We start from the raw sequence: 25971 nt of genomic DNA, 5'->3' as shown, positions 1-25971 counted from the left end.
TTTAATGAGGATTTAGTATTTCTTAAAATAACTTATTAAGCCTAAATCTTTGAGAAGTCATTGTGGAGAAGACACTGAAAAACACATAGTTTACAGAGATAATTATTGCACTGACAAATTAATCATAAAAATGGGTAAAAAGAATAAAGAAAAGAAAAAAGAAACCGAAAATATACTGGACTCAGCATTTCTGCTTGTAAGAGTTGCAACACATACAGTAATAAAGGAAGTTAAAAAGGCTTCATCACACGCAGATTATAAAAATGTCTTGGCAAACAAACAGAATAATTATGGTTAAGAAAGACTAGCTGTATGACTTCTGCTTGTTGACATCATGACCAATCAAAAGGTATGGCGGTATGTTGGCGCATGCGCAGTAAATGGTACGTCGTGTTCCCTGTTTAACAACAGCAGCAGCAGCGACGGATCAGAGGAAAGATGGAGGAACTTTGAAGTCTTTGGCCATACGTTTTCCCTGAACAACAGACAACGTAAGTTCACTAAAGTGACAACAAAAACATGATTGTAGTCAGCATGTCACGGCTTTTTAATTAGTTGTATTCAATGTTGTTTAGACAGGCTGTTTACTAGCTGCCATACGTAGTTCATAAACGCTGATGTTAGCAGGCGGAAAACAAAACAAAACGTAGCTGTCAGAGTATAGAAACATAATCTGGTTTAAAGTGCCCCGTGATGTCACCTGATTTCCACTCGGGGTTACACTTTAAGTCTTAACACATTATTCCAAAGAACAAGTGCAAGAGTTAATTGCACCGATTTGCTATCGGACTAGAAGAGGGGAGGTGCACAACCCACTTTATTTGATCCAGATTTAGACAATTAATAACTAAACATCATGTATTGAACAACATGAAGCTGGTGCAGTAGACTGTGAACTTTTTATCTGTCTTTTTAGTTGATTCAGCTGATTGAATAAACACATATGTCAGGATAGGAGTGATTATTCATCCCTGTCTGTCTCTGTTCCTCCAGGCTTTTGCTTTCACTTCCCCTAGTGTGGAGCGGAAAGCACCGATCGCCATGGCTGCTGCTGCTTCTGCACCCACCAAAACCAGTCTCCGAGAGGACCTGACATGTGCCATTTGCTGTGACCTCTTCCAGGAGCCTGTCATGTTGGCCTGTATGCATCACTTTTGCAAACCCTGTATAACCAGATACTGGAGAGGAACACAGGGCCCTGTGACCTGCCCGCAGTGCCGCAAGGAGTTCAGCACCAAGCAGTTTCAAACCAACTACCTTGTGACAGCCATGGTGGAAAAGGTCAGGGCCACCACCTCAGACACATATGTCAAGAACTTAGAGGTGAGTTTCAACTGAACAGCATAGTTAACAATGGCCCTGCTGGCTGTTATCCATGCCTTTTTATTCTTGGTCTTATGACAAATGTTATGAAGTGTTTGTGAACCTTATACAAATAACCTTATGTTCTAAAGTAAACAGATCAATTACAAATGAATGCTCTGTAACCTTTGGGTTGTATAAGTCGAATACAATTGCATCCTACGTATGTTTCAGTCCACATCTGTGTTTATTTCACTGTTGATCCACCCTTCACATGTCTCGCTTGGATTGCTCAGAACAAAGTTCACTCTCCACTCCCTTTTATATTACTTTGTATGACAGGATATATGACTTAACTACAGCAGGAAGATGTCAGAAAAATACAAAACACTTGTGACATTTAAAAGCAATATAAAAGTCTTGTAATGATCCTGTCAGTTAGTCACTTTTTCAATTGTTTAATTGGTGTTGATTGAACTTAATGGTTGTTTTCTTGAGATTGTAGTGTGTTGTAAAGATGTTCGTTTCTCCTCCATATGTGTATACAAGAAGAACAAAATATTAGAAACAGCTTTCAGTATGTAAGATAGAGTCAGCCATTCTGGAGAAAGACGGATATTTGAACTAAACACTCAAACAAATACACCCCTGCCTGTATGCTCCTTCAGAAACTCTACTACCCCCCCCCCCCCCAATTCATGGACGCTTATTGCCAAGGCAATGACCAAAACAGACTCCAGAGTGATGCGTCAGCTGTAATGTCACCACTATTCCTCTCACACTCTGTCATGATAGGTTTTGGTCTCATATGAGCACAACAGTCCATCCACACTCTCCGCCCCTCCGTGGCCTCCACACTTCTCACTCAACCTGCATTCAGTGTCTCTATCCACAGAAGCCATCGACAGAGGCCGGATGATCTGCCTTCACCAGGCTGACTGAGCATAGAAAGTTACTGAACCAAAATACTTTGCATGTTGGCTCCACGGGAAGAAATTGACAGTGTTTGAATTTACTGATGCATTGATATGGTTGATAAGTTAAACCCTATACAGTGGGATATTTGTCTGAATTAAGCAGCTGCCTGCTCATGCTTCAATAAACCCAATAGAAACAAACTCTGAGCGTTAAAAAACACGGGATGGGGGGTCCTCCATGAGACTGCTGTTCTGATGACGTACGCCCCCTGGTGATTGGCTTGAATAGTATTGTGTTGCTTCATCCGAGTCACTTTGTTTCTTTCCCTATTTACAGAGCCAGGGCTATGTATGAACATCAGATTTTTTTCATTGCACACACTCATTGCTAGCGGACTGTGAGGAGATATTTGCTGAATTTGACCAAAAAAGTGTATTGAGCCACATTTCTCCACAACCACTCAATCTACCTTTAATCCAACACCACCACAAAGTATGTCCTCTGAACTGACCGCAGGAAGGGATTCAACACCCATACAACAAAGTAGCAGTCTCAGCAAAGAATGGATTTTAAGGAACTGTTTATTGCAGAGCCATTGCTCTCTTGATGTGAGGCATGTTCATAGATACTTGTCTCTGATGTTTTTTTGTGGCTACTGATTTATGTTTTGCAGAAACAACTGAAACAGGCTTTGGAGAGTCATCGCCTGAGGAGAGAGGACTTCATCAATAACATTCGCAGAGACAAAGACAGGATGGATACCATAAAGGTACAGTCCTCTGGGGCAACTCGAGGGATGGCAGCACTTAAAAGATAAGACCACACACATCTCTCCCTAATGGCTGTTATGTCAATGGCAATATGTCGTTGTGCATATTTAGTGGTGTTTGCAGATGTAGTAAGTGAAAGGTTGTGCTTTGATATGTAAAAACACAATGTGCTTGCACTTGGGTGAGTACAGTACATGCCTTTCTACCATCTGACTTATTTGTGTGTCAGCTGCGCATAAGAAACCCCCTAATCCTACACAATCTGACATGACATTGATTCTGCTGTATGTGCTTAAGCCGGGAGATTGTTGCATCAAATCAGCCTTTCTAATTTGGCCTCATGGTACACAGACAGTTGAGAAGACTGCTCAGCTACATGACAAACTGTGAACAGGCAGAGGTGATAGAAAATAAAACGCATCTAATGTGTCTTAGACAGCTGGAAAATAAGAGCTCCTGGTTAGTTTTGCATGCTGTGCTAAGATGATGAACAGGAAATCGCTCTTTGCATAAACAGCCTGTAGTTGTTTGGCACATGGATCTTTGATGCCAAGTGTGGATTCATTACCCCTCAATTGCCTTTCTAGAGAGCTGTAGAGTTTTAATGGCATAAGCCACTTGGCAACAAAGCTATTTCCTTAGTGGTCAATAAGAAAATGTGGTGATACATAAAAAGATGGATCATATACTCGACCTATGACACCAATGGGACCTTTCTGCCTCCAGAGGGTCGGAACAGAGCTGCAGGCTCATGTGAAAGGGGAATTCCAAGCTCTCCATCAGATCCTGCATGACCAGGAGACCTGTATGCTGGAGCAGATTAGGAGAGAGCAGGAGGAGGAGCTGGAGAAGGTCCAACGCCATCTGGAGGCTACTGAACGGGCCGTGAGGGAGCTGGAGGAAAATATGACAGCGCTTCAGCAGGCTTGCGCTGTCAATGAGAACACGGTGCTGATTGAGGTAAGGTGGAGATGCTACTGATGACAAACCTCTGCTAAGAAAAGAGAAAAGTTCAAATGAGGATGAAAGTTTGTCCAAAAAATGTAATGCCATCAAGTAGTGAAACAAGTCATTAATGTGATTTTTTTTTTGTCATTTTCTTCCCTCTAGCTCCCACAGCTAAGGTATGTGTTCATTTCAGTGCTTTTGACATTTTTTCACCTGTCCCATGATTTCCTACTAGGGCTGAGCAATATAGTTTAAAGGCTGCCTTACAACAAAATGATGCAACTTTCTAAATTTTCCAGACTGTTCTAGCTGTTCTATTATTTACCTTTACTCACTTTGCCATTGTACCCACATTACTGATTGTTTATCAAAAATTTCTCAGTGTAAATATTTTGTAGATGCATCAATAGTCATCCCTATGATCGTGGTCACAATATATTATTAGATATTGAGGTATTTGGTCAAAAAATATTGTAATATTTGAATTTGTCCATATCACCCAGCCCTATTTCCCACCTCAATTTGTCTGTCCACACAGCAGCATCTGTGTTGAGAATAAATGAGTCTTTATCTGACAGGACGTGGACACAGGTGGATATGGCCATGGAGTTTGATGTAAACGCTTTCAGCAACAAATATATGGCTCCGTTACAGTACATCGCATGGAGAAAGATGTTCAGCTCTTTGAATCCAGGTAATTTTGATCTCAGATGTAAAAGCTGTCAGTGCTACAACAATTTGAGTAGTTATGAAGATGGACATTAATGACACCCTTGTTCCACTGACTGGATGTATTATTTTCAGTTTAGAAGGTGACACTGTTGCCTTTTATCACAGAAAATATTAACAGAGAATTGAATTGTTTCACCCTAAAGGTCCTTCCCCATTAACGTTTGATGTCGACACAGCGCACCCGAGCATTTCAGTCTCCAGAGATAAAACCATGGCGGTTGAATGTGACAGGATGATGTCACGTGAGGACCACAACAAACGCTTCCTCCAGTGTGTCAACATTCTGGCTGCCCAGGGCTTCCAGTCAGGCCGACACTACTGGGAGGTAGAAGTTGGCTCCAAGCCCAAGTGGGACATTGGTGTGGCCTCTGAGTCTGTGGACAGACGTGCTCGCATCAAGCTGAGCCCAGAAAGCGGCTACTGGACACTGCGGCTGCGTAATGGAAACGAGTACTCAGCCGGCACCCAGCCCTGGACCAGACTGCGGCTCAGCTCCTCACCTAAGAAAATTGGAGTTTTCTTAAACTGCGAGGATAGGAGGGTGTCCTTCTTCAACGCTGATGACATGAGTCTGCTTTTCTCTTTCACCAACGGGCCGAGAAGCAAAGTGTTCCCGTTCTTCAGCCCGTGCATTAGCGACAGCACTCAGGGATCTCATCCTATCCAGCTCCTCCACTACCCGCCTGTTGCTCTGTCTGGCTAACATGGTACTGATGCAATCAATGGAAGCTTTTCAGTATGGAAGCTGTCCATTCACTTAATGACCAAAGACTGTTACCACTCAAATATTAAAGATAGTGCTGCTCTTTTTACATCATGATCCTGTATTACAAGAGTTTAAATTTATAGACTGGTAGTAATTTACTCAAATTGCATATTTCAACAATTTGAAGTTGCCAGATGCTTCTTTTCTATCTAAAATTAATCTTTTCAAGCCTTGGAAAGCTTTTAAAGGTGCCATATTCACCATATAAAACTTCCATTATGCTTTAGTCTCTCTGATGAGGCTCATTCAGTTTGTATTTTGGCAAAATGAGATGAAGCAATCAGTAGGAAAAGCATGAAAAAAAACATAATCTTCCATTTTTGGAGTGTGTATAGTGAGGTTTAGTTAGTTGGTTTCATTTTCAGAAGTACTGGAACACTGCTCAACCTAATATCTTTAATAGCTGTAGATAGCTGACCTTTTTAAATGATAATCTGAGTAATTATCTCATCAATTCAGACTGTCATCAGGCTCACTTATGAAAGGGTTTTTTTGTTTAATCAGCATGAAGCAGCCACACACTTCATTGTGAGATTTTATGTTTGATTAAATGGTGTCTCATGTTTTATAGATTGATCTGAGATTAATCAGCTTTTCCTTTTTATAATAATTTTAGATAACTACACAGTACTGTATGCGTTCTAAATGCCTTCAGTCTGTGAACATGGTATCATCTGATCTGATCACATCTGTTGGTTTGTCATCATTTATACATTCATATTGTAAGTGGTTAAATCTGAAAAGGGTATATGCATGTTGATTATTGAATTAAATACTAAAATTGTAGTTCTGGTAAGGATTCAATATCTGGAGTGTATTCTGCTTTTCTGTTATTGCGTGTTGTACCAATTACATGTTATATCACTTCCTGATTAATAATCCAATTACTGTAAAACATGCTGTTTCAAATAATAAACCGAATCACTTTTTCTTTCTTACAAAAACACATGGTCTTTGATTCTGTTCTGCAGCTGTGACACTGCACACTTAACATGACCTCACTTGAAAGGATCAAGGATGTTATTAAGCATCATCAAAGCTTAACGCTCAAGTATGAACGCCGCGGTTGATGAGAATCCAAATCCATTTCGCAAGAGCGATGGTGGGGGTAGAGTGACACTCCTGCACCTGGACTGGAACTTTTGAATACATGAGCCATCTCGGACACTTAAACCACAAGAATAGGCGGGGTCTCGGGTTATCTTTGCAAACACACAAGAGCACCAACGTCCTGTTTCCTCCTGCCAGGTGAAAGGTCAGATAAACAGAATGACAGTGGGGATGACTCTGGGCTGCTGGACGAGCCTCAGGGGCATGCTGAAGCAGGATGCTGCTGCCTCCTCTGCTGACTGGAAAGTGGCACAATGAACTATACCAGTGTGGGACCCATGTTTTTCCGGCACAGCGGTTGTATAGAGTGGGCACATTTGCAGTACTTGTCACTCAGTTTGACCTACATGTTAAACTCAACTCAGTTTGAATTGAGTGAATTGTAGATAGCCTGCTGTGTAATGAATCAAACATAAAGAGAGACTATATTTATGTCCCAATACTGTTGTCGTTGGTGAGATGATAAGATTGTTATGTATGGTAAATATGAAGCAACTGCAAGGCACAACCACAGACCTGTATGAGAGTGGTATTGATCTCCTTGTCTGACTCTCGGCAAGAAACAAAGAAACATATTACTGCTCACAGCTAAACTGTTCATCACTTTTCTTTCCAGCAGTTGTTTTTTTTTTTTTTTGCAAAACATGCATCTGATAAACCCATTGAACCATACCCACTCAGCACCAAACAGCAGGAGGCCTTAGTGGCTAGCTATTGAGAACATTTAAACGCTTATGGGCCAGATATCCTTCAGAGGAGCAAAAGGAGTAGAGTAGACAGAAACACAGCTCGAAATGAATGCTATTGTTGGTCCATGTGTTCTGGGTGTGCCATTTAGCTACTGTTTGCTAATGCATTTGCTGTATCAACATCATGAGGAGATAGATAACATGTCAGTGTTGTGTTTACAGCTTGTTGCGGTATCCCCAAGTGGTCAAATGACTTACAGTCCATTTAAATAAAGTATGAATCATAAGAAGTTGCAGATGGAAACTCAAAGTCAAAAGTACAGTTTGCATTGAGAGGAATTGTGTTTGTTAGCTTTCCACTCCATGCATTAGCTTCACGGCGTATTAGTTGGTAAATGGTTTATGAATTCATTCTGCAGTACTGCTCTTTCTAGTAAAAAAATCTGGCTATAATTTCTGAGTGACCATGAACATGACCTGTGACAAATTAGACATTTTGGCTGCCACAATCAAAACAAAACAAGAATAAAGTCTCTTGAACGACAGCTACTTCAAAGTAGCCTGGCAGAGTGCAGGGTGTAGTTGATGGGCCCGTGGGCATGCAGTTCAGTGAGAGAGAGAGCCAGTATAGATGCGTGCTCTACATCCTTCCTATGATAGTAGTGGTTGATCTGTAATGTGTTTCCTGACCCGAAGATGGGCCGGACATAGTGCTGGCACTTCAAGGACAGGTCCTTGAGTCCTCAGTTGTCCCTCAGGAGCCAGCAGGATTATAAAATCAGACCTTTTCATCTGACACAGCAGGGGCGGTCATGCTATCCTGCATAAGGGCTATTGTTTGTTATCTCTGTTGTCTGAATGCTCATGTGTGCAGTTCATTATTATTTTGGCCACTCAAGTGTTTTCATGCGTTTATGACATTATCTGTTTTATATTTGCAATGAGATTTGGTAACACCCTGGACAAAACTTTGCAAGAATATCAATACAATTTAGTGTGTTTATTTTCCTCTGAAGCCGAAAGCGCTGTGGGGTTGAAACCAGGGGAACATTTTAATTACAACCATTCAATCACAACATTGTGATTTAAGGTCACGGGGTGGATAGCCGCAAGGGATTTTTGGGGATGGGGGGGTGTATGCCCACAATAACATGCAATGATCCTTTGATTCCCTGTTATTCCACGCACTCCTGATGTTCCTGGTTCTTCATGGCTCTGCTTTACTCAAAGTTATCGCTCTTAATCACTGAGAATCACAACATAATCATATTGAGAAAAAATATTTTTTCTCATACATTTTATAGACAGCTGTTAGATGGGGCGGAGGTGCTCAACAGTTCTCTATAGGCACAGTAAGGAATCAGGGCAGTCTGGAGTCAGGCAACTTTATTATGAGTGTAATAGATCTCCAGGTGGAGATACAGAATTTTATTGATTTTACCGCACACTCATGGTGATGGAAAGCAATGCTGTTTCAGATTGATTATACTGGCTTGAATGGGCATGCTGGTTCTTCTGTGGCTCATTAAGAGGTTTGAAGCTAAAGTTGCACCACATTGCTAATAAATGAAACACACACCAGCATCTGAAACTCTATCTATCTATGTGTGTGTCCAGTCACTTAACTGGACACCCGTTGGACCTGCTTTAACTTTTTTTTCTTGAAATTTCTGAGTGTACTGTACATGGATTTTCAATTTTCAACCCCCAACCCTCGGTAACATAAAACAGGGCTTATAGGAGCCCACTACGGGCATGTTGTGCTCTTAGTAGATGATTCTCATTCACACTTTGCCAACTCCCCAAAGAGAATGGGTGAGTGAGTGGACAGGGTTAACAGGACTTGGACATGGTTCCTCAGTTTAGTTTCAGTGGAGGTATCATTACATCTGACCTCTTCACAAGAATAATTACACACTCTTAATAAAAAGCAATTCCCTAAGCCCCTCTGCTGGGTTTTCGTTTGTTGAATGTCTGGAAGACTTGTGTTTTCTAAGCCCAAAAGACTTTTCTTCTCAAATTAATGGCAGACATTTGACCTGAGCAGATACAACTGTAAACCTTATTGTCACAAGAGAGGTTTCTTTAAAAAATACTGTTATTTTCTGGATTAAAGACAGCTGACCAAGAGAAGAGAACACTTTTAATATCTTCTCTAATATTCCTCTGGAGAATGTGTGTCTTTGCTATATGTGCTATTGGCTGGCTTCCTACAGTGACACCACAATATTGCTGTGGTGGCTTTACAAGGATTTCTGATGGTATTAGGATTACCTGCTGAGCTATTTGAATGTCAGTTTGCATTTAAATCCTTTGAGAAATTCATGAAATGAAAATCAATATCAAGCAGTTTTGCACTGAGGCTTCTCTCATCACTGAGTTTTTAATGTTGTATTGTACTTTATGTTACACCTAGTAATCTATAATATACTATAGGTCCTTAAGGCAGAGGATGAAACAAATTTGGAGCTTGCAGGAAGGACATTTTGCATGGATGATAGGGAGTACCCCCCTTTAGACACACCACTACGACACACACACACACACCCCTCCGATTCAGCTTGTTTTATGAACTGGATAGGTGGGCGTGCGTGTGCTCCAGTCACGAGCAAAGGAAAGGGAAATCATTGTAAATCCCATTCAGTGCCTTATGCATCCTTTTGACAAACCGGGAAAAAAAGACGCCCCCCTCCTCTTGTTTTCCTCAGCATTTCGGCGCTGTCCTCTGTGTGCAGAGTCGCTCTAGTCAGGCATCGATTGGCCGAGGTTCACCTGAGTTTTTGCCATCCACGGACATTCATTCAAACCAACACTGCACCGTCTCCGCCACCATTTAAAACAACTAACGGGGCTTTAGAAGAAACATATGCTCAACCTGCTGCAATTCTGGGACCGGAGATCTGGAGATGAAGACAGATTTTACGTTTTTCTGTCGGACTTGGATTGGAATTGCATATGCCTCAGGTGAGGAGACAAGTCTGAAAGTTTTTGAGCGCACAAACTTTTTTCTTTTTATTATGAAGGGAAAGGTCGAGAAGACTGTTTACACTGACTTTCAGTAAATTATTAATCCGATGTTGACTGAACTTTAATTGTAGAACCCCAAAGTTCTATTCATGTTAAACTGAGGCCAGATATCTCATGAATAGACTTTTCTGAAACAACTTAATTATTCTTTAATTAGCTATGTGTCATCAGTGTAATTCTGAACGGGATATTTCTTTAATATTTGAAAAGTAATGTTTGATCAAAAACATATTTTACACCTGAATCCCTTCTATTGCATTTACAGTGCACGTGGGTTCTCTCAATATGACCTAAACGCAGTTTATCACTTATAAATGATTCAAAGTTTGCATCTTTGCCTCTCAATGTGGAACTGAATTAATGAGGAATCCGGTGGGAGTCTCAAGTCAACACGCAGATAGGCACTAGGGGGAGGCATGCTGTTGTTGTTTTTGATAAAGATGCAGCTGTTGATGATGCTAAATCTAAGGAGGAGGAAAAAATAATGATTGTGTATATGTGGGTCACATGGAAAGGAGAGCTGAATGATCTAGACTGGAACTGATGTGGGGGAGAAGGAGGTGGTGGTGTTTGTGTAGTGTGATGGTGGAGGGAGGAATCATTTCTCTGAGAATGGTATTTTCTTGTAACCATATTTTTGTACAGGAAGTGAAAGGTGACAGAATATAACTTGCATCCAGGAAAAACCAGTCTGTTAAAAGAATTTGGTGTTTTCATTGTGATCTGCCTCTCTAGAAAATTTCGGAAACAAGTGATATTAAAGCACATTGTTTTCAGTGCACTATTTTACATGTCATACTTGAAACAGGCCCCTCTGATGGTTATCTGAGTTGAGGTTGTTTGCGGTCTTGCACAGTGACTGAATGTGCATGTTTGAGTGGTGCATCACAGCTTGCAGTTGAACAGTTGTTCATAAAGAACAGAGGATACTTTTGTGAGGGGCAGTCGGGCACCATATGGCTCCCCAAATCATAACTCCATGGTGGAGGGATGGCTGTCGCCCCTTTCATAAATATCACTGAACTGTGCTGGGTGGGTCACATTTGGCAGGGAGAGACAGGCGCTGTTTTCAGACAGGAATGAGGACCAATGGCATCACAAAATCAATTAATCCTCTGATGGCCTCTTGAAAAGTCCTAACAATAAACATTATGGACTCTCAGTGATGATAGATTTTTATAATGTGTGACAAATGGCAGTCTCAAATTCTTTTCACCTGACCACATGTTCTTTTTAGGCTTTATCCAAACTTTTTCAGTATCCAAAACAAAGAGTAGGAGTTTTTCTCATTATTCCACTTTGTGTATCTTGGAAATCTAAAGCTCCGTCTAACATATCTGTAAATGTGACGTGCCTATAGCATGTGTGTGGTGTTATCTGTTAAAACTTATTTGCAGGCCTGTTATTTCAACCATGCAAGGTCCCATCTTTGTTGGATTTATTCTCAGAACTATCCCAGAGGCAGAAAAAACATTAGTTTCATATGAAAGACACATTTTTCAGTCCCAGCCTCTCAGTATGTACCTGTGACTGAGTGCATTAGGGTAGGTATTCTGTAGTAATCACTGATTTAAAAGTTGGTATTTTCACTAAATGTTTTTAATGCCCTTAAATGGGCACACTAGGAATGTAAGGTTCATGTTTCTATTCTAACATTTATTTTCTCATGAATTTGGAGCACGGCTCTAAAATTGAAATTATGAACATTGAATGTAGCAATTAACTTTTTTGTCTATGTTTGACATAACACATTTCCTGTTGATTGACATTTTTTTTGAAGATTAAATAGCCTCTTAAATATTCATGGATTGTGCTTGGAGGATATTCTTAACCATTTTAACCCCCAATCTTTTTGACAAAAGACAAATATGTGACATTAAAAAGATAGCTCTCTGATGATAAGCATGATGACAGTACTGGCTTCTGGCTTACCATTATATTATGATCAGAGGAGAAGGTGGAGGAAGAGTGGATTGTAGACCTGCCAGCCCAGAAGTGATTGTCATTTTAAGGGGGGGATTATAAATGTATAATTTACACTGCAGCTGCATTTATGGTGCATCAAGATTTCACCCTGAGTCATTTTCTGCCATCTTTCCGTGGCACTCTGTCTCTGGTTTGAATTATGGTGGCTCCAAGACATTTATTACATAGCTAGAGAATTTCTGTCCTATTGAAAAAGACATCTTGGTAGGTTAAGATGGGATAGGACACGACTGAAATGAGCTGTGAATCACTGGTTGATTCATCTTCTCTCAATTTCTTTTTTTTTTTTTGGCAACATAATTGGTTATTAAAAACCTCTCCGATTAAAGTGCCACACATGAAAGCTATGAATCTTTTTTTTTTAAAGCTGAGCTCAAGACTAAAATGATCTTTGGCTTACTCTGTGTCTTGGGTGCATAGTGCTGATATTGCTTTTAGCGGAGTGTTTTCTGTACGCATACCTCCGCTTGATCAGATCATCCCAGAAATCTGACTCTCAACTCTGGGTATTATTCTAGTCGTCCACTTATAGAGGTTGAGTTGTTTTAGCCAACAATAGCCCCCTATTCTCAGCGCTGATCTCAGGATTCAACCTCAGTACTCCGAGGAGTGGACCTCAGTGCCTGTCCTTGAATATCTTGTTCTATCAGCTGGAGAGCAGCTCGGACGTGAGAGGAATGCTGCTGCTCCATGTGGGAAGCTCTCTGCAGTAAAGTCCAAATAAATAGGGAGCCCGGTACCTCACTCATCACTGGCATGGAGTAGCAAGGCCCCTCGGGCATTTTGATGTCTGGTCACTCACTTTCTCATCATGTTAAAGCACCAACTCCCTAATATGACTAGGGCTGAGAGATAAGCTCTTTCAACACCAAGAATCTGTAGCAAAAGCCAAATATGTGTCCAAGTTGGTGTTAGATAGTTGATGAAAACCATCTGTGGTATTTATGTTTCTACATATTTTTTTTGACCCCTCCATGTTTTCTGTGCCTAGTTTTTAGCCATGCTAGCAGGACCAAAGTGGAGACTGTTGGATGAAGCAGGTTGGATCATTCTGATTTTCGCCCTTCTTTTCCTTTATTGCCACCATTAGGTTGACATTTTAGGCTTTCAGTTAACTTAGCACTATATCCTTGTAACTTTTGAATGGATTGTTCATTCAAAAGTTAAATAGAAATCTGGAAAACTCAATGTTCCCTTAAGCGCCATCATGAGGTTGAGATTTGTAGCTTTGAGTGAAAAGTTTCACAAAGTATTGAACAGATTGCCATGAATTTTGGTACACACAGTCATGTACCTCTCAGATTGAATTGTTATAACTTTGGTAAGCCCATAAAATTTCACCTAGCACCTAGCACCACATAAAGCCACATAAAGCCAACACGAAAGTATATATCTTTAAGAGCAATGCCACTGGATGCTGGGTCCGAAAAACTCCCTGGCTCCAATTGACTCCCATTCAAAGAGCATCAACTTCTCTTTAGAAACACTAAGTCAATCTTTTTTGTCAACAAGTCATTGTGGCACTATGTGTGACACAATGATAAGATTTGAAGATTTATAATGGCCTTTATGATTTGATGTGGCTTTTGGTAAGATTAATGCTTCTTGATTATGATAGCTGCCCTGTAAGCACAATTTAGCTAAAGTAGCTAAGATCAGCCCTAGCGTGCAGTAAGCTAGCATTTGCTTCGGTCCGAGGTAGCAGGACCTGTTTTCATAGTGTAAAAGGCAACACCCTACACTTCTTATTTGGAAGGCTCTGACAAACTAAATAAGTAGAGCTGACCATGGGCCATAGAGCTGTGACAGTGGGCTTCAAACTGACTCCAATACAAACTAATGGGTGACGTCACACCATGTTACGTTCATCTTTATATACAGTCTATGCATTATACCTGCTATACATTAGAATGCTAGCATTGTCAATGTGAGTATGTTAGTGAGCTAACATTTAGCATTTAGCCCAAACCACTGCTAAGTCTGATTACAGCCTCATAAAGCCTCTAACATGACAGACGATGATAGATTCTTTTAGTCTTGTTATCTAAATGGTACTCTCATTTCTTGAACCATCACAACAAAGGACAGTTACATGTTGGAACAGTTATTGCCCTTCTATTATGGCACATAATATATTCTCTTTCTTGTGTCAGAATCACAAAGAACGAGTTGGACAATGAAAGAGATGAACACTTTTTAAAAGTGTCCATTCAGAGATCCTGTCAGGCGGATTTCCAATGTCCCTACTGCGAAAATGAAATGTTAGCTGCAGCAGGGCACCCATTTTGGTCTAATGATGTACATTTTTCCCTACAGAAATAGGGTTCTTAAAACATGCTCCCACACTAGGAATAATTACCATGCAGTGTATTGATTTCCATTCTATCTCATCTGTTGTTTTCATCATGTTCATAAAGGCTTGAGTTTCATATTGCAGTAAATGAAGCACAAAGAAAGCCAGAAATTAATTTTAGTGATGCTTTTCGCTCACTGAGTACTTGAACTATGACTCTCTGAGTGTATTAACCCACACATGGTGAGTGTGTATAATTATAAGTGCTTTTACCTAGAAGATGAAATAAATTATATGTTTGCTGTCATAAATTTAGACAAAAAACAATCACATGGACTGCTTCATGCTTACTGTGCAGCATCTTCTGAGGAGGATTTCATGTGAAAAGGAGATTTATCAATAATGAGACAGTCCAGAATAATCATGTTGAGAAATTCAAGGTATATTAGTTCTCAAATCCTTACCTTTGTTGTTGACTTCACATATTTGTGCCATATATTTTCATGCCATTGCACAGATTTCAGCTCCTTTAACAACCAGTGAAAATACATTTATTTTAAGTAGCGCTATCAGACACTGAAAGAAAATTGATTTGTGCCATCTATTGTCTTTATTGGTTGATTGATCTCTGAAGGAGGAAACTGGATCCTGGGACACAATGGCTGTTATACGGATATTATAACATTCTAAGGTGCTTGTGTTGCTTAGAAACAAGACTCACGTAAAGCACTTATCAGTTTAACAAGAACCACCATCACTATTATGTTAAACTGCTGCTCAGTCTGCAGCTGTGTGGTGACTTGGAAGTATGTGCAGTGTTTCATTGGACAATCACACCTCTTGCCTTGTCATTGGAGGTCGCTTGGGGTTCATGGGAAAGGATCCATTGGCAAAGCCTGAGGAAATTGCCAGCTTCCCTCCCTTTAGGCATTCAGCACCAAATTGTTGACCCGACATTCTGGCCTTGTTTTCTGCGGCAGTGATTTAGCTCACTGGGACATCTGACACGGCAGCAGAGACTTGTTTATGGCCCGAATCTCCAGGAATTAGGTAACAAGCACAGTAATGGGGCTCCTCAAAGTTTGACCTCTGAGCAGTCACAGCATGAGTTTTAAGAGTGTGCAAGCCATCACAGCAAGCTGGCATCGTTAATCTTTGGCACTTGCCTGTACTCAAAGAGGTATTTTAGATGTTTCTCAACAGAAATGTTATTGCCCGCAACAGACGATTTAGGAGCCAAGGTGAAGCCTTTACCAGAATATGTGTAGTTCCCTTCTCAGCAAGGGAAACCATTTCTCAATGATAAAAACGATGACATGCAAAAAATGGGCCATTGCAGAGGAAGAGCTTGGGTTGTCCGGTGTGCCTGTGAGGCAGGTACAGGAAGATTTAGTCAGGGACATAGATTTTAAACATAGGAAGCTGGCCCAGATGGCTTGTCGCTGCATCCTTAATTTTGCACCCCTCCTCCGGCAGGATGTTGGAAAGGCCGAGCTCCCCCAATAGTGGAGAGGACAGGGACGCAGTGGATGTCATCCCTCTCCATAGTAACAATGAAATCAAAGCTGGGCTGCCAGTCAGCCCGTCGCCTGGCTTGGCCTGGCCTTGTGTCCAGATGACAGAGGAAGTGGACTTTATTTCTTTCAGTGGGAGCAAGAGAGAGTATGTTATAGCCTGAGGCCGGCTGACTCCACATCCAGAGAGCAGGTCTGCTCCGTGGCCTACATGGCCTCCCATCCCCAGCCGGACATACAAGACTATTTCAGAGTAGCCTAGCCTTGGCCTTTTGCCAGATACCGTCAAAAAACTGAAATAAATCACTGAAATAACTGTGTAACTGTACAGCCACCTACTGTACTGCTCTGTAACTTTAAAAGTTTCGAAAAAAGATTGAATTCACTTCCAGCTAAGTCTCATTTAAGTGTGATCAATCCTCGTGTCATGGAAAGAAATCACAGCTGTCTATATTTTATAAAATCATATCGAGCACTCAATGCATTTCATTCATTCATTTATCCAGTTCAAAACCGCACCGCAATGTCACATATGCTAAATCATGACTAGTATCTAAAGTATCTAAAAAAGTATTCCTTTTTTAACAACTCCCACATTGTATCCTTTCTGCCAAATTGAAGGTCTGAGAAAAGGTTTATTTGTTTACACAAAGTTCCTCTTTTCCTGTTCCTGTCATGTGACTGATCAGAGACAAAACTACAGAAGAGTGAGGAAACACTAACGGCAACATCTCCTTCACCGTCCATGAAAAAGGGAAGTGGGAGAAGCGTGAACATAATAAAGAAAACAGGAAATTTGCTCGAATTGAAAAACACTGTGCTGCTCTTCACACGAGCTTTAATGTGCCCTCCGTCGCAGTCACAGTGAGGGATCTCTTGTCTTTGCACGTACCTTGATGCTCTCGACTCCTGCCTGCCCTGTATCTGTCTGCTCGTCAGAGAAGCGTTTCTTTTTTTTTTACTGGCTTACAGTCAGTTATGGAAGATAGGCTCCTTCCCTTATGTGTGTGTGTGTGTGTGTGTGTGTGTGTGTGTATGTTTGTGTGTGTGAATGTGGTGTGAACCATGTGTTCTTCATGTTGTGGGGACGTAAATCTGTTTACACAGTGGGGACACGCCTTCTTTATGGGGACAAAAAGCAAGTTTCCTTAAATCATTCATTTTAGGGTGAAGACTTGATTTAAAGTCGAAAACTGTTTAGGGTTATGTTAAGGTAAGGGTAACGGTTAGGTTTAGGCAAAGTAGTTGTGGTAAGGACATTAATGTAAATCTATGTAAATACCCCAAAATTGACTTAAGTAAATCTGTGTGATTTATCATGAGTCCGCAGATGTCCCCCATAGGCTAGGAAGTCCAATGTCGATATTTCCTGACTGTGACAAAATCACCATTTTGAGCCATGAAGAGAAATCAGCTAGGGGCGAGATGAATGCACATATTGCAAAGGCAATTAAAAGGATAAAGATCTTGTACCAATTTGGACAATTCTACTGTTCAATTTGCAACAACTCCTCACAAAACAAGCATGTAATGCATTTTAATAGAAATCACCAGCTTTTGTCATGATTCAGATTTAATTGTTTGACGTTTTCATGAAGTTTTTACTTTTACAGCATTAGAAAGCCACATTTGGGTGGTTTTGTTTAAAAAAAAAATTATACACAGGGACAGCAGGAGTCACAACGAGTGATTTGAGATTATTTATTTGAGTTACTTTTGTTGTTGTTGTTGTATTTACCAGATAGGGTACAACAGAGAACTACAAAGGAAATTTGAATACAGAAAGAGAGACAAAAGACAAAAGATCAAATTCCAACAGGGTACATTTCCGTAACATGGCTACCATGACTGATTTTGCCACTTTAATGCAGGGAATGAGCCTGATAGGAAACCTCAGTCATGTGTCCATTGGCACTCGTAAATGAGTTAGGTTTACATTTTGCAGCCTTTTCACATTTCACATTTTTATCATATTTTACAGCACTCATTTGTTGTAAAACTCTTGGATGCAGCAGTCCTCTGCACCACATGGCATTCCAACCCTTACAACCTTAATAGAGAGGTACTGTAGATGTTCCTCAGGCATGCTGTTTACACATTTCAGCTAACTAGTAGCCAGTTGCACATCTCTCATCCATGTCAACCAGGTATGTGAAGCTGACACATCAAAGTGCAGCCTAATGCACATGCTGAGTGAACAGGAATAATTGTCCTTGAAGGATTCTGACTGCTAGCTCACATACAGTATATACATCTGGCACTTCCATCACGATAGAGGCATGCTGCATAGAAAAGGCAGAAAGACCAGCTGTGTGAACCATGCATTGATTGTAGCCATCTCAATGTGATCCTATGTCATATGGTTGGCATGCTGAGAATGAGACCAGCCAGAGTGCTTCATCTGTATCTGAATTTCATATGTACCAAAGCACTTACTTAAGTTTTTTACGCTACTCAAACCTTTATGTTTGCATGGCAGAGCCAGCTGGAGTTAGAAGGGTACACACACATTACTCCCACAGCGAGAATGGGTTTTCACAACAACAGAGACATCACATTTCTCAAGAGCAATGTCAGGATTTTACAAGGACATGTTCAGCGAGCTGTTTCCCCAGGATTGTGTTGAATGACTTCCCACAAAGAGTTCTTTTAATACAAAAAAAAAAAAAAAAGCTTTGTTAATTGTTAAAGTCAGCACAAATAATTATTTTTGACAGTCTGAAGTGATAAGAGTGCCAAATATAGAGAAGGCCATGAGCTGGGTCACAAGCTTTATAATGTCGATTTAAGTGTTTGAAACTTGGAAAACTGGCTACAAGATTAATGTTTTACTGACTTTTAATGTGGCGTGAATCAGTTTAAATGTTTTACACATCTAAACTTGGGTGTTTATGCCCTGTGTAATCATCCAATAACAGAAGAAGTTAGTCAGCTCTAGAAATATTGGGTTTTATCATTGTAGGTTTTTTGTTGGTTGGCGCTAATCAGCCAAAGCCCCTGCTTATCTCTGCCCCACCAGCTGGAATGCAAGGGAAAAGAGAAAAACCAAGCTGAACTGTTTTTTGGCTCTCTGCCCCGTGTTCATATTTGTAAAGTGGCTGTCAACGAGCCAGTCATGATCAATTTGAGATTTTAGACCATGCTATCATCCTGAATAGGTAGATCATGTCCTTTTCAAATGTTATTAGCTACAGAAAGGGATCTTCAAATAGGATTTAATATACATGTTTTAGCTCATTTACAATAAAACGCATATACTTTACATTAGTGTGCTGATTACTGGGATGCACTAATTTGACTCCAAATACTGATGCTGATACCCAAACTCTCCAAGTCTCTTTTTTCCTACTAAAATGCTTCTATCATTATCCTATGTATACAGGAATGTGAAATCTAATTACACAGTAATTCTTTAGTTACAATAAAATGTGTAAAAAAGGTTTTAATCTAGTTTGAGAAAAACCCTGCAAGAAAAATTTTACTTTAGCTCAGGTTAACTAATTGCAAATGTCAAAAAGGTATAGTACAGTAAGGCCTATCACTGGTCTCACATTAAAGTGGAAGTAGTGTACAGTAGTATTAGCAGTAGCTTTATACATGTTAAGTTACACTGTAAATGAATGTGGAACAATGGATCAGATTGGTGCATCTCCATAACATGTGGTTTGTTCAACTTTTGAATGCATTTGTGGCCCCTAAGAGGATCACAATGGAAATAATAGTTACTATTTGTGACCTTCCAGGCAGGTATTAGCTTTCATTCATTCATGTTCAATTCGAAAACTGACTAGTTGAGTCTTTGCTTTCTGATGAAGTGTAATTAACATCAACTCTGAATTTATGTTTGTCAAGTGACAACTTGTCATTACAAGTTACACATCATAGCACTTATAGTTGTATTACAATGCAATTATAACAAATCACTGTAAAAATAAATAAATAAAATTATGCAGACAAGATGAAGTCCACAATTTAAGTTCCAAGAGTCCATGGTAATTGATTTTGATATTTCATGCAAAGCAGTGGCTGCTTGGCAGCTCATAAAGTATGTTCAGGTCACTAACACACTGCAGCATTCATTGTAAATTACTCAGCAATAAAGTAGAGTAAACATGATTAGTAATTAAGGATATAAAATTTAATAACCATATGGTCTTTTGAAATAAATGAAAGGAAATTCAGCTGAAATTTAAACTCAAGAATAAACGGAAGCACATTTTGTTGAGATTGCTGTGGACTCAGAGTTTAGTGAGTAATCCAGTATTTCTTTTCTTGTTGTTGAAGCTGCAGCTGTGTGCACAGAAGAGTAAAACTATAATAGATAAGCTCTCCTTTAACTAAAGTTCACAGCTGGTGCTCTGCTTACTCACTGTCCACCTACACAACTGTCTTCCAGCTGAAAATTCTGCTCAGAGTCAAAGCTTGTACAATGGACTGTTAGCCTTTTTTTACACCACTATTTAATCCAAGTTAAGATAAATGAGCTCACTGAGTGATGACAATCATAACAATGCTGACATCTGTCATGACACACAGCATGAAAGGTCACTTTAGGAAAATGTGTTTATTATCATGACAAGATATGCTATCAGCCATGAATTTGTATGTTTGGTTTACTTTGGCATCCACTTCACGTAGCTGTACATTGAAGCAATGTGTGCATTGAATTATATTTGACATAATGCAAACAACTATTAATAGGATTGTTTATCGTTTTTGTAGCTGACAAGCTGACAGGCCTGTCTCTATCTGGTGTCTCACAGTTTGGAAACATAATGTACATATTAAACGCTACATCCATATGGAAGATGTTGACAACTGGCCATTTTCATCATTACAAAACAAAAGAAATGAGGACTAGCAGACCCTGGAGCGTCATGGGTGAGAGTCACCTACAGTATGCACAGAGTAGAAATGCCCTTTGCTGCCTCTCATTAATCTTAGGTGTCCAAGCAGCAGAGAAGTCGGTGGCTGTTTTGGCCTGCAGCCATGTGCAACCCAGCACACATTAAGTTACGACTTTGCGCCACCTCCTTCAGCACTTATGAGAGAGCCACTTAGGATGACAAGTGATTTATTAGAGATCAAAAGCCTTGACAAGTAATGTGGCGCACATTAACTTCCAATTCACACTGGCAATAGACTAGGTCTGCTGCGAAATGTTTTGCGTGACTTCAAAGAGCTTTTAGTGTGGGTGCAATGGCATCTCTGCCCCCTGGCGTGTGACACCCTTGCTGCACTCTGTTAGACATATCAGTCCATCATACTGAACATTTCAATTAGTCCAAAGCTGAAGCCTTCCCTTTATAACAAATGCATCTCTTCCAGGTTTTTCTCCCAAATGCATCTCCACACATCTTGATGTCTCGTCTCTCAGGGCTTTCCAGTCAGTCATGACATTTCAAAAAGATTTACAATTTGCATCCTGTCTGTCAGCTTGCGATCTCTCAACAGATAGTGAGAAAGCATCTATCATGGAAAGTCTGCTTCAGTAGCGCTCAACACTCTCTCAGACATGTCAATACACATCAGCTTGTACATTAGGTTCTGTATATTTTCCATTCTTTAGAGAGATTTGCTGTTGAATATATTGTGTAGGAGCCAGAGATATGATTTGTGTTAAATGTAATGCTCCTTCCAAACACTAGGTGCATTATAAAGGTCAGGTTGTGCACAGGTTATTTAAGTCCATGCCAGTAATTGCAGGTGTTGCTGATGGAAAGAAGCAAACCGTTTTTGACTCTGCTCATATATATGTTTGGCTGTTTTTTGTTTTAACTTTATATTGAAAGCTTAATGAAAGTGACAGATAATACAGAAAATGGATTGGTAAGAAATTAAAAGTTTATATGGAGTATTGGAAAAGATTGAACATTATTACACAATTATTGGTAGTAGTAGCTAAAGTGTCAGACCTAATCACTACATAATACTACTGTATAAGGACATGTAGGTATTGCTTTGACTGCTATGTTTTGCACTGGGTGCCTTGTCCTTGGACTAAATGTTGAAGCCACAATCTGCATAATTGTTATTATTGTGGTGTCTTCATACACAGGCTTATGCCATATGCTCTCTCTCTATATGTATGCATCTATAGTCATAGGAAAACACTCAGGTGTGCCGACCATGCATGGCCAAGAAGAGACTGCATTTTTGATTTGAAGGTGTGATATTGGCCTGTCACATATATTGGTGTAAGTGATAACTGATATACATATAGTTTACATTTCTTTTAATGATATAGGCAGCATTTTATGTCCATCTGACCCTTTTCTAAAATTATGGGTTTTTGTGTGTGTGTGTGTTTTTTATTTATAGTTATTTATAATTATTAAATTCCCAGTGAAGTTTATGGTTTTAGTGCGCTGATATAATTGTATCCAATATAGTTTATTGTTCAATGTAAAAATATCTCTCTTGTTCAGCTTCCTTAGTGTCTCTGAAGGAAATTTGCTATTCTTAAAATAGTGACTTGTCCTATCAGGAATTTCCTTTCTCACTTTCCCCTTGTCTGTAGCTCTTGGGGTGGGCTTCCATTTATGACACTGTTTGGCTTCACAGCATTTCAGGTGTGAGGAAGAGTGGACAAAGCTGTGCTGTGTGGCGGAGGGGTGGTGATGGGACTGAAGTCAGTGGCAGGTTCACATCTGAGCTGAGACAATATGTTGGGGAAACTTTGCTTCTCCTCTGGGGCAGAGTTAAAGATCTCTGAAAGAGCAGACAGGAATACCCTGCTGGGGGCAGAGCTGGGAATGATTCATGGACTGGCACCACTTCCCATGTCAACCCCTTTACTGCCTCTTCAGCCAAGTTTTACATTAACAATGATTTATAGACATTATTTACTCTTTTAAAAGATGTATTATTTTTTGTATTCATGTTTTGTATTTTACATCTATTTAATCTAGTTTTTTAATCTAGTTTTCATTCAATTGTATTATTACTATAATTATATCTTTTAAATTAAATACATTTATTACATTTTCATCGTTTTTTATTTTTCAATACACTATTCTGTTTTTTTTTTGTTTTTTTTATCGGCTGGTCAATCATCTGTGAAGCATTTTGTATTGCACTAACCTGTATGACAGGTGCTATAGTTGATTTTTCCTGTCAGTATGGTGTTTATATGGTTAATCATTTAACTGTTGTGGGTTGTATGTGGTTTTGAATTAGCTTGATATCAGTTTTAATATCAGAGCAAAGACAGAAGCAGACATTTATTGATGGTGTTGTTTCAAATGTGATACAAGGTGATGGACATGGATGTTGTCCTACATTTTGGGAATGATGCACTCTTGCTAAAAGTTAAAATGAGAATATTAATACCATTCTCATGTCTGTATGGTGAATATAAAGCTACTGCCTGCAGCTTCTTATTTATCATACATACATGAGAGTGGTATCAATCTTCATATCTAACTCTTGGCAAGAAAACAACAAATATATGTCTTGTGATAGTTGGATTAAACACCGGACCTTTAAAGGACTGACATTACTGTGTGTATGTGTGTGTGTGTGTGTATGTCAAAAGAACTAGATACACACAAAACAAGTAGAACTGGAGTTAAATGTCAGTCAATGTTAAGGGAATGCAGAGTATGTGACATTTTGTCTGTTTGTACTATTACAAGGAACAGTCTTCTTATATTGGGATCAGCCTTTTCTGTAAAAATGATTAACAAAACATTGATATTAGACTGACCTTGCACTATTGTGTTCCTTGGGCAGCCTGATGTGTTGAAGGCATGAGGTATGTGTGCAAGAATCGCAGCTGTTCAGAGCTCTGGGTTTTGATTGGCAGCAGGTCATGATGTTCATGATGTACTGTTGTGAAATCATCTTGTAGAATGAAGAAGGACTTTTTGTCATTTGTGTTACACGTGTTTGAATATATATATGTGTGTGTCAGTTATATAAAAAGTATCTGCTGGTCTGTTTCTTTATGTTGACACTCCATCTGACCCCTAGTACTTTTCTTTGTCTGTGGAAAAAGAAAGTGATCAAAGGTATGAAAAGTTTTGCATTTATGGCCTTTCAGGAGTTTAATAACTTTGGCAGTTCAGTTGCAGCAGTTCAGTTTGTCCTTGAGTTTGTCTATGCCAACATCTAGGGTATTTAATACAGCACACGGATCACAATAATTGTCAAACAAGCACCGAGCCAGATGTGAAAAATGATCATCATTTGCTCTCATAATGCAAAGAAAGCCTCTCCACCTCCATACACCCTCTCAGTCTGTGCTATCGCTCTGTGGAGGTTTTCATCTTTAATGATATCCAGGTGGGGCATAAGTCATGGTGACACTTTTACAAATGATAAACATAGGTGTGGAGTCTGACTAAGCGCTAATAGCACCCTGAGGGGACTCTGTGATGGTAATGACATTCTGGACCAGCCATATTATCCAAGCACAAGCCAGTGAAGTGAATGCACTGGTAATGAATCAAGGGCAAATGGTCTTTGTGGCCTTTTTAAAGGAGGAAGCAGGGAGCTCCGAACAGTATCGCCTCATGAGTGGGCCATGATTTCTCTGCCTGGGTGTTTTTTCAGTATCAGGGACCAAGTGCTTTATCTGCAGATTGCCTAACAGCTTGTAAATGTAATGAACAGTGTGCTATTTGAGCTGCTGTCGTGTTGTATTTCAGATTCCTGATAGAGATACCTACCAGCAGCTCTGCTAAAACCACTATAGGTCTCCCTAAATGACTTGTGTTACATGAATCTAACGCAGTTCACCTTGTTTGTTCCCTCAGGTCTGGTGATTGGCTTTTCTATGAGTCCACCCATCCTTGACAGCTCCAGAGACGACCTAGTGATTCCAGTCCACGAAACACTCACTATTACATGCAGGTATGTGTTCGCTGCTGTGGTGTGGGAGTGCATCAGTCCATATGTGCATAACATGCTGTTTGTTATTTCAGAAATTTAAAAAATCCAAAAAGTGGGAAGCAAAATTAAAATGGGAAAAAGTGGAACAATGATTGCTAGTGTTTGTGTTGTTGTTTTTACAGCAAAGACAACATATTCATTCATTCTTTAACCCTTATCTGAGGTCCCTGGGGACATTCACAATAAACTACTGTAAGAAACAACCAACACAGCGACATTTATTTCAAATGTTTTAAATTGTCGTAACATTATTTGTTATGTAATTAATGTCAAAACGAATTATTCTTATTTTAGGAAAGGCACAGTTAAATCTGTACATTGTGTAGAATTAGTCTATGTTTGACAGCTAAATGCTGTTACATACATTGGAATTTTAAAAAGCTCTAATTAAAACAGAAATAGAAAACAATGGTATGGTATTTGGAACAAACTGATCAACAAAATCCTGAAAAACTGGAATGATAGGATAAAGCACCTGTGAGATTATAGCAAAACTGATACCTCTGTGCTCTGCAGGTGCCCCAGTTGGTAGGATTAGTGTTACATTCATTGTAACTACTACATTATTTAAAAACAACAATTGTGGTTTTTTTTAAATATTTTTTATCAATAATGCTTCAATTTACTGATGGTAAATCTTAATCTTAGTCTCAATCTTAATACATGTTTTTAACAAACATTTACATAACCACTAATTGAATTAAAATATAAATGTTCTACATATTAAAAATATTGATATCAACTCCCCAATCATTAAATACATTTTTTAAAGACCTACAGTAAATATGAAAGTATTAAAGAGTTTAAGGTGTGTACATTTGAACCTCCAGTGCACAAACAGTGAGAATGAATTTTTCTATGAAGTAGGAAACAACTTGTGTCCAGCAGTTCAACAGTTAAACATTGCATGTTCATAAATTCTGGATTTTTAAATGAGAGTAAGTTACATCTCAAGCACTTTAATGAGGCTTGATTGAACTTGTTTATTGTTAAAACCATATTAGACACAAATTATTATTCA

At 39.5% G+C, this 25971-nt stretch overlaps 2 protein-coding genes across 3 annotated transcripts in view; both read left to right on the top strand.

Annotated features, from left to right (window-relative positions):
• Window positions 1-406: 406 nt before the first annotated feature.
• Window positions 407-6374, top strand: trim105 (tripartite motif containing 105). Of its 2 annotated transcripts, XM_053324266.1 has the most exons (7): window positions 407-491; window positions 994-1323; window positions 2894-2989; window positions 3717-3950; window positions 4101-4114; window positions 4517-4632; window positions 4814-6374. In XM_053324266.1, the coding sequence occupies exons 2-7, from the start codon at window positions 1042-1044 to the stop codon at window positions 5371-5373; spliced, it is 1302 nt and encodes a 433-aa protein (XP_053180241.1). In that variant the 5' UTR covers window positions 407-491; window positions 994-1041; the 3' UTR covers window positions 5374-6374. The 2 variants fall into 2 exon arrangements, with proteins under 2 accessions (XP_053180241.1, XP_053180242.1); XM_053324267.1 differs by lacking the exon at window positions 4101-4114 and having other exon boundaries at window positions 4503-4632.
• Window positions 6375-9905: 3531 nt separating this feature from the next.
• Window positions 9906-25971, top strand: part of flt4 (fms related receptor tyrosine kinase 4) — a 43062-nt gene continuing 26996 nt past the window's right edge. The window contains exons 1-2 of the mRNA XM_053324263.1: window positions 9906-10199; window positions 24815-24911. Coding sequence (XP_053180238.1) covers window positions 10142-10199; window positions 24815-24911 — 155 coding nt within the window. The 5' untranslated portion in view covers window positions 9906-10141. The remainder of the gene's footprint in view (window positions 10200-24814; window positions 24912-25971) is intronic.

The sequence above is a fragment of the Scomber japonicus genome, chromosome 8 (genome assembly GCF_027409825.1).
Source record: "Scomber japonicus isolate fScoJap1 chromosome 8, fScoJap1.pri, whole genome shotgun sequence".
Lineage (NCBI taxonomy): Eukaryota > Metazoa > Chordata > Actinopteri > Scombriformes > Scombridae > Scomber > Scomber japonicus.
Note: the sequence above shows the minus strand (reverse complement) of the source record. Positions and strands in the feature narration are given on the sequence as shown.

Excerpts from the sequence above, each read along its gene's own strand:
- trim105 (XM_053324267.1), top strand. The coding sequence starts at position 1,042 with ATGGCTGCTGCTGCTTCTGCACCCACCAAAACCAGTCTCCGAGAGGAC. Across the intron at positions 2,990-3,716 it reads ACAGGATGGATACCATAAAG|AGGGTCGGAACAGAGCTGCA; the intron begins GTACAGTCCTCT and ends TTCTGCCTCCAG. Across the intron at positions 4,633-4,813 it reads GTTCAGCTCTTTGAATCCAG|GTCCTTCCCCATTAACGTTT; the intron begins GTAATTTTGATC and ends TTCACCCTAAAG.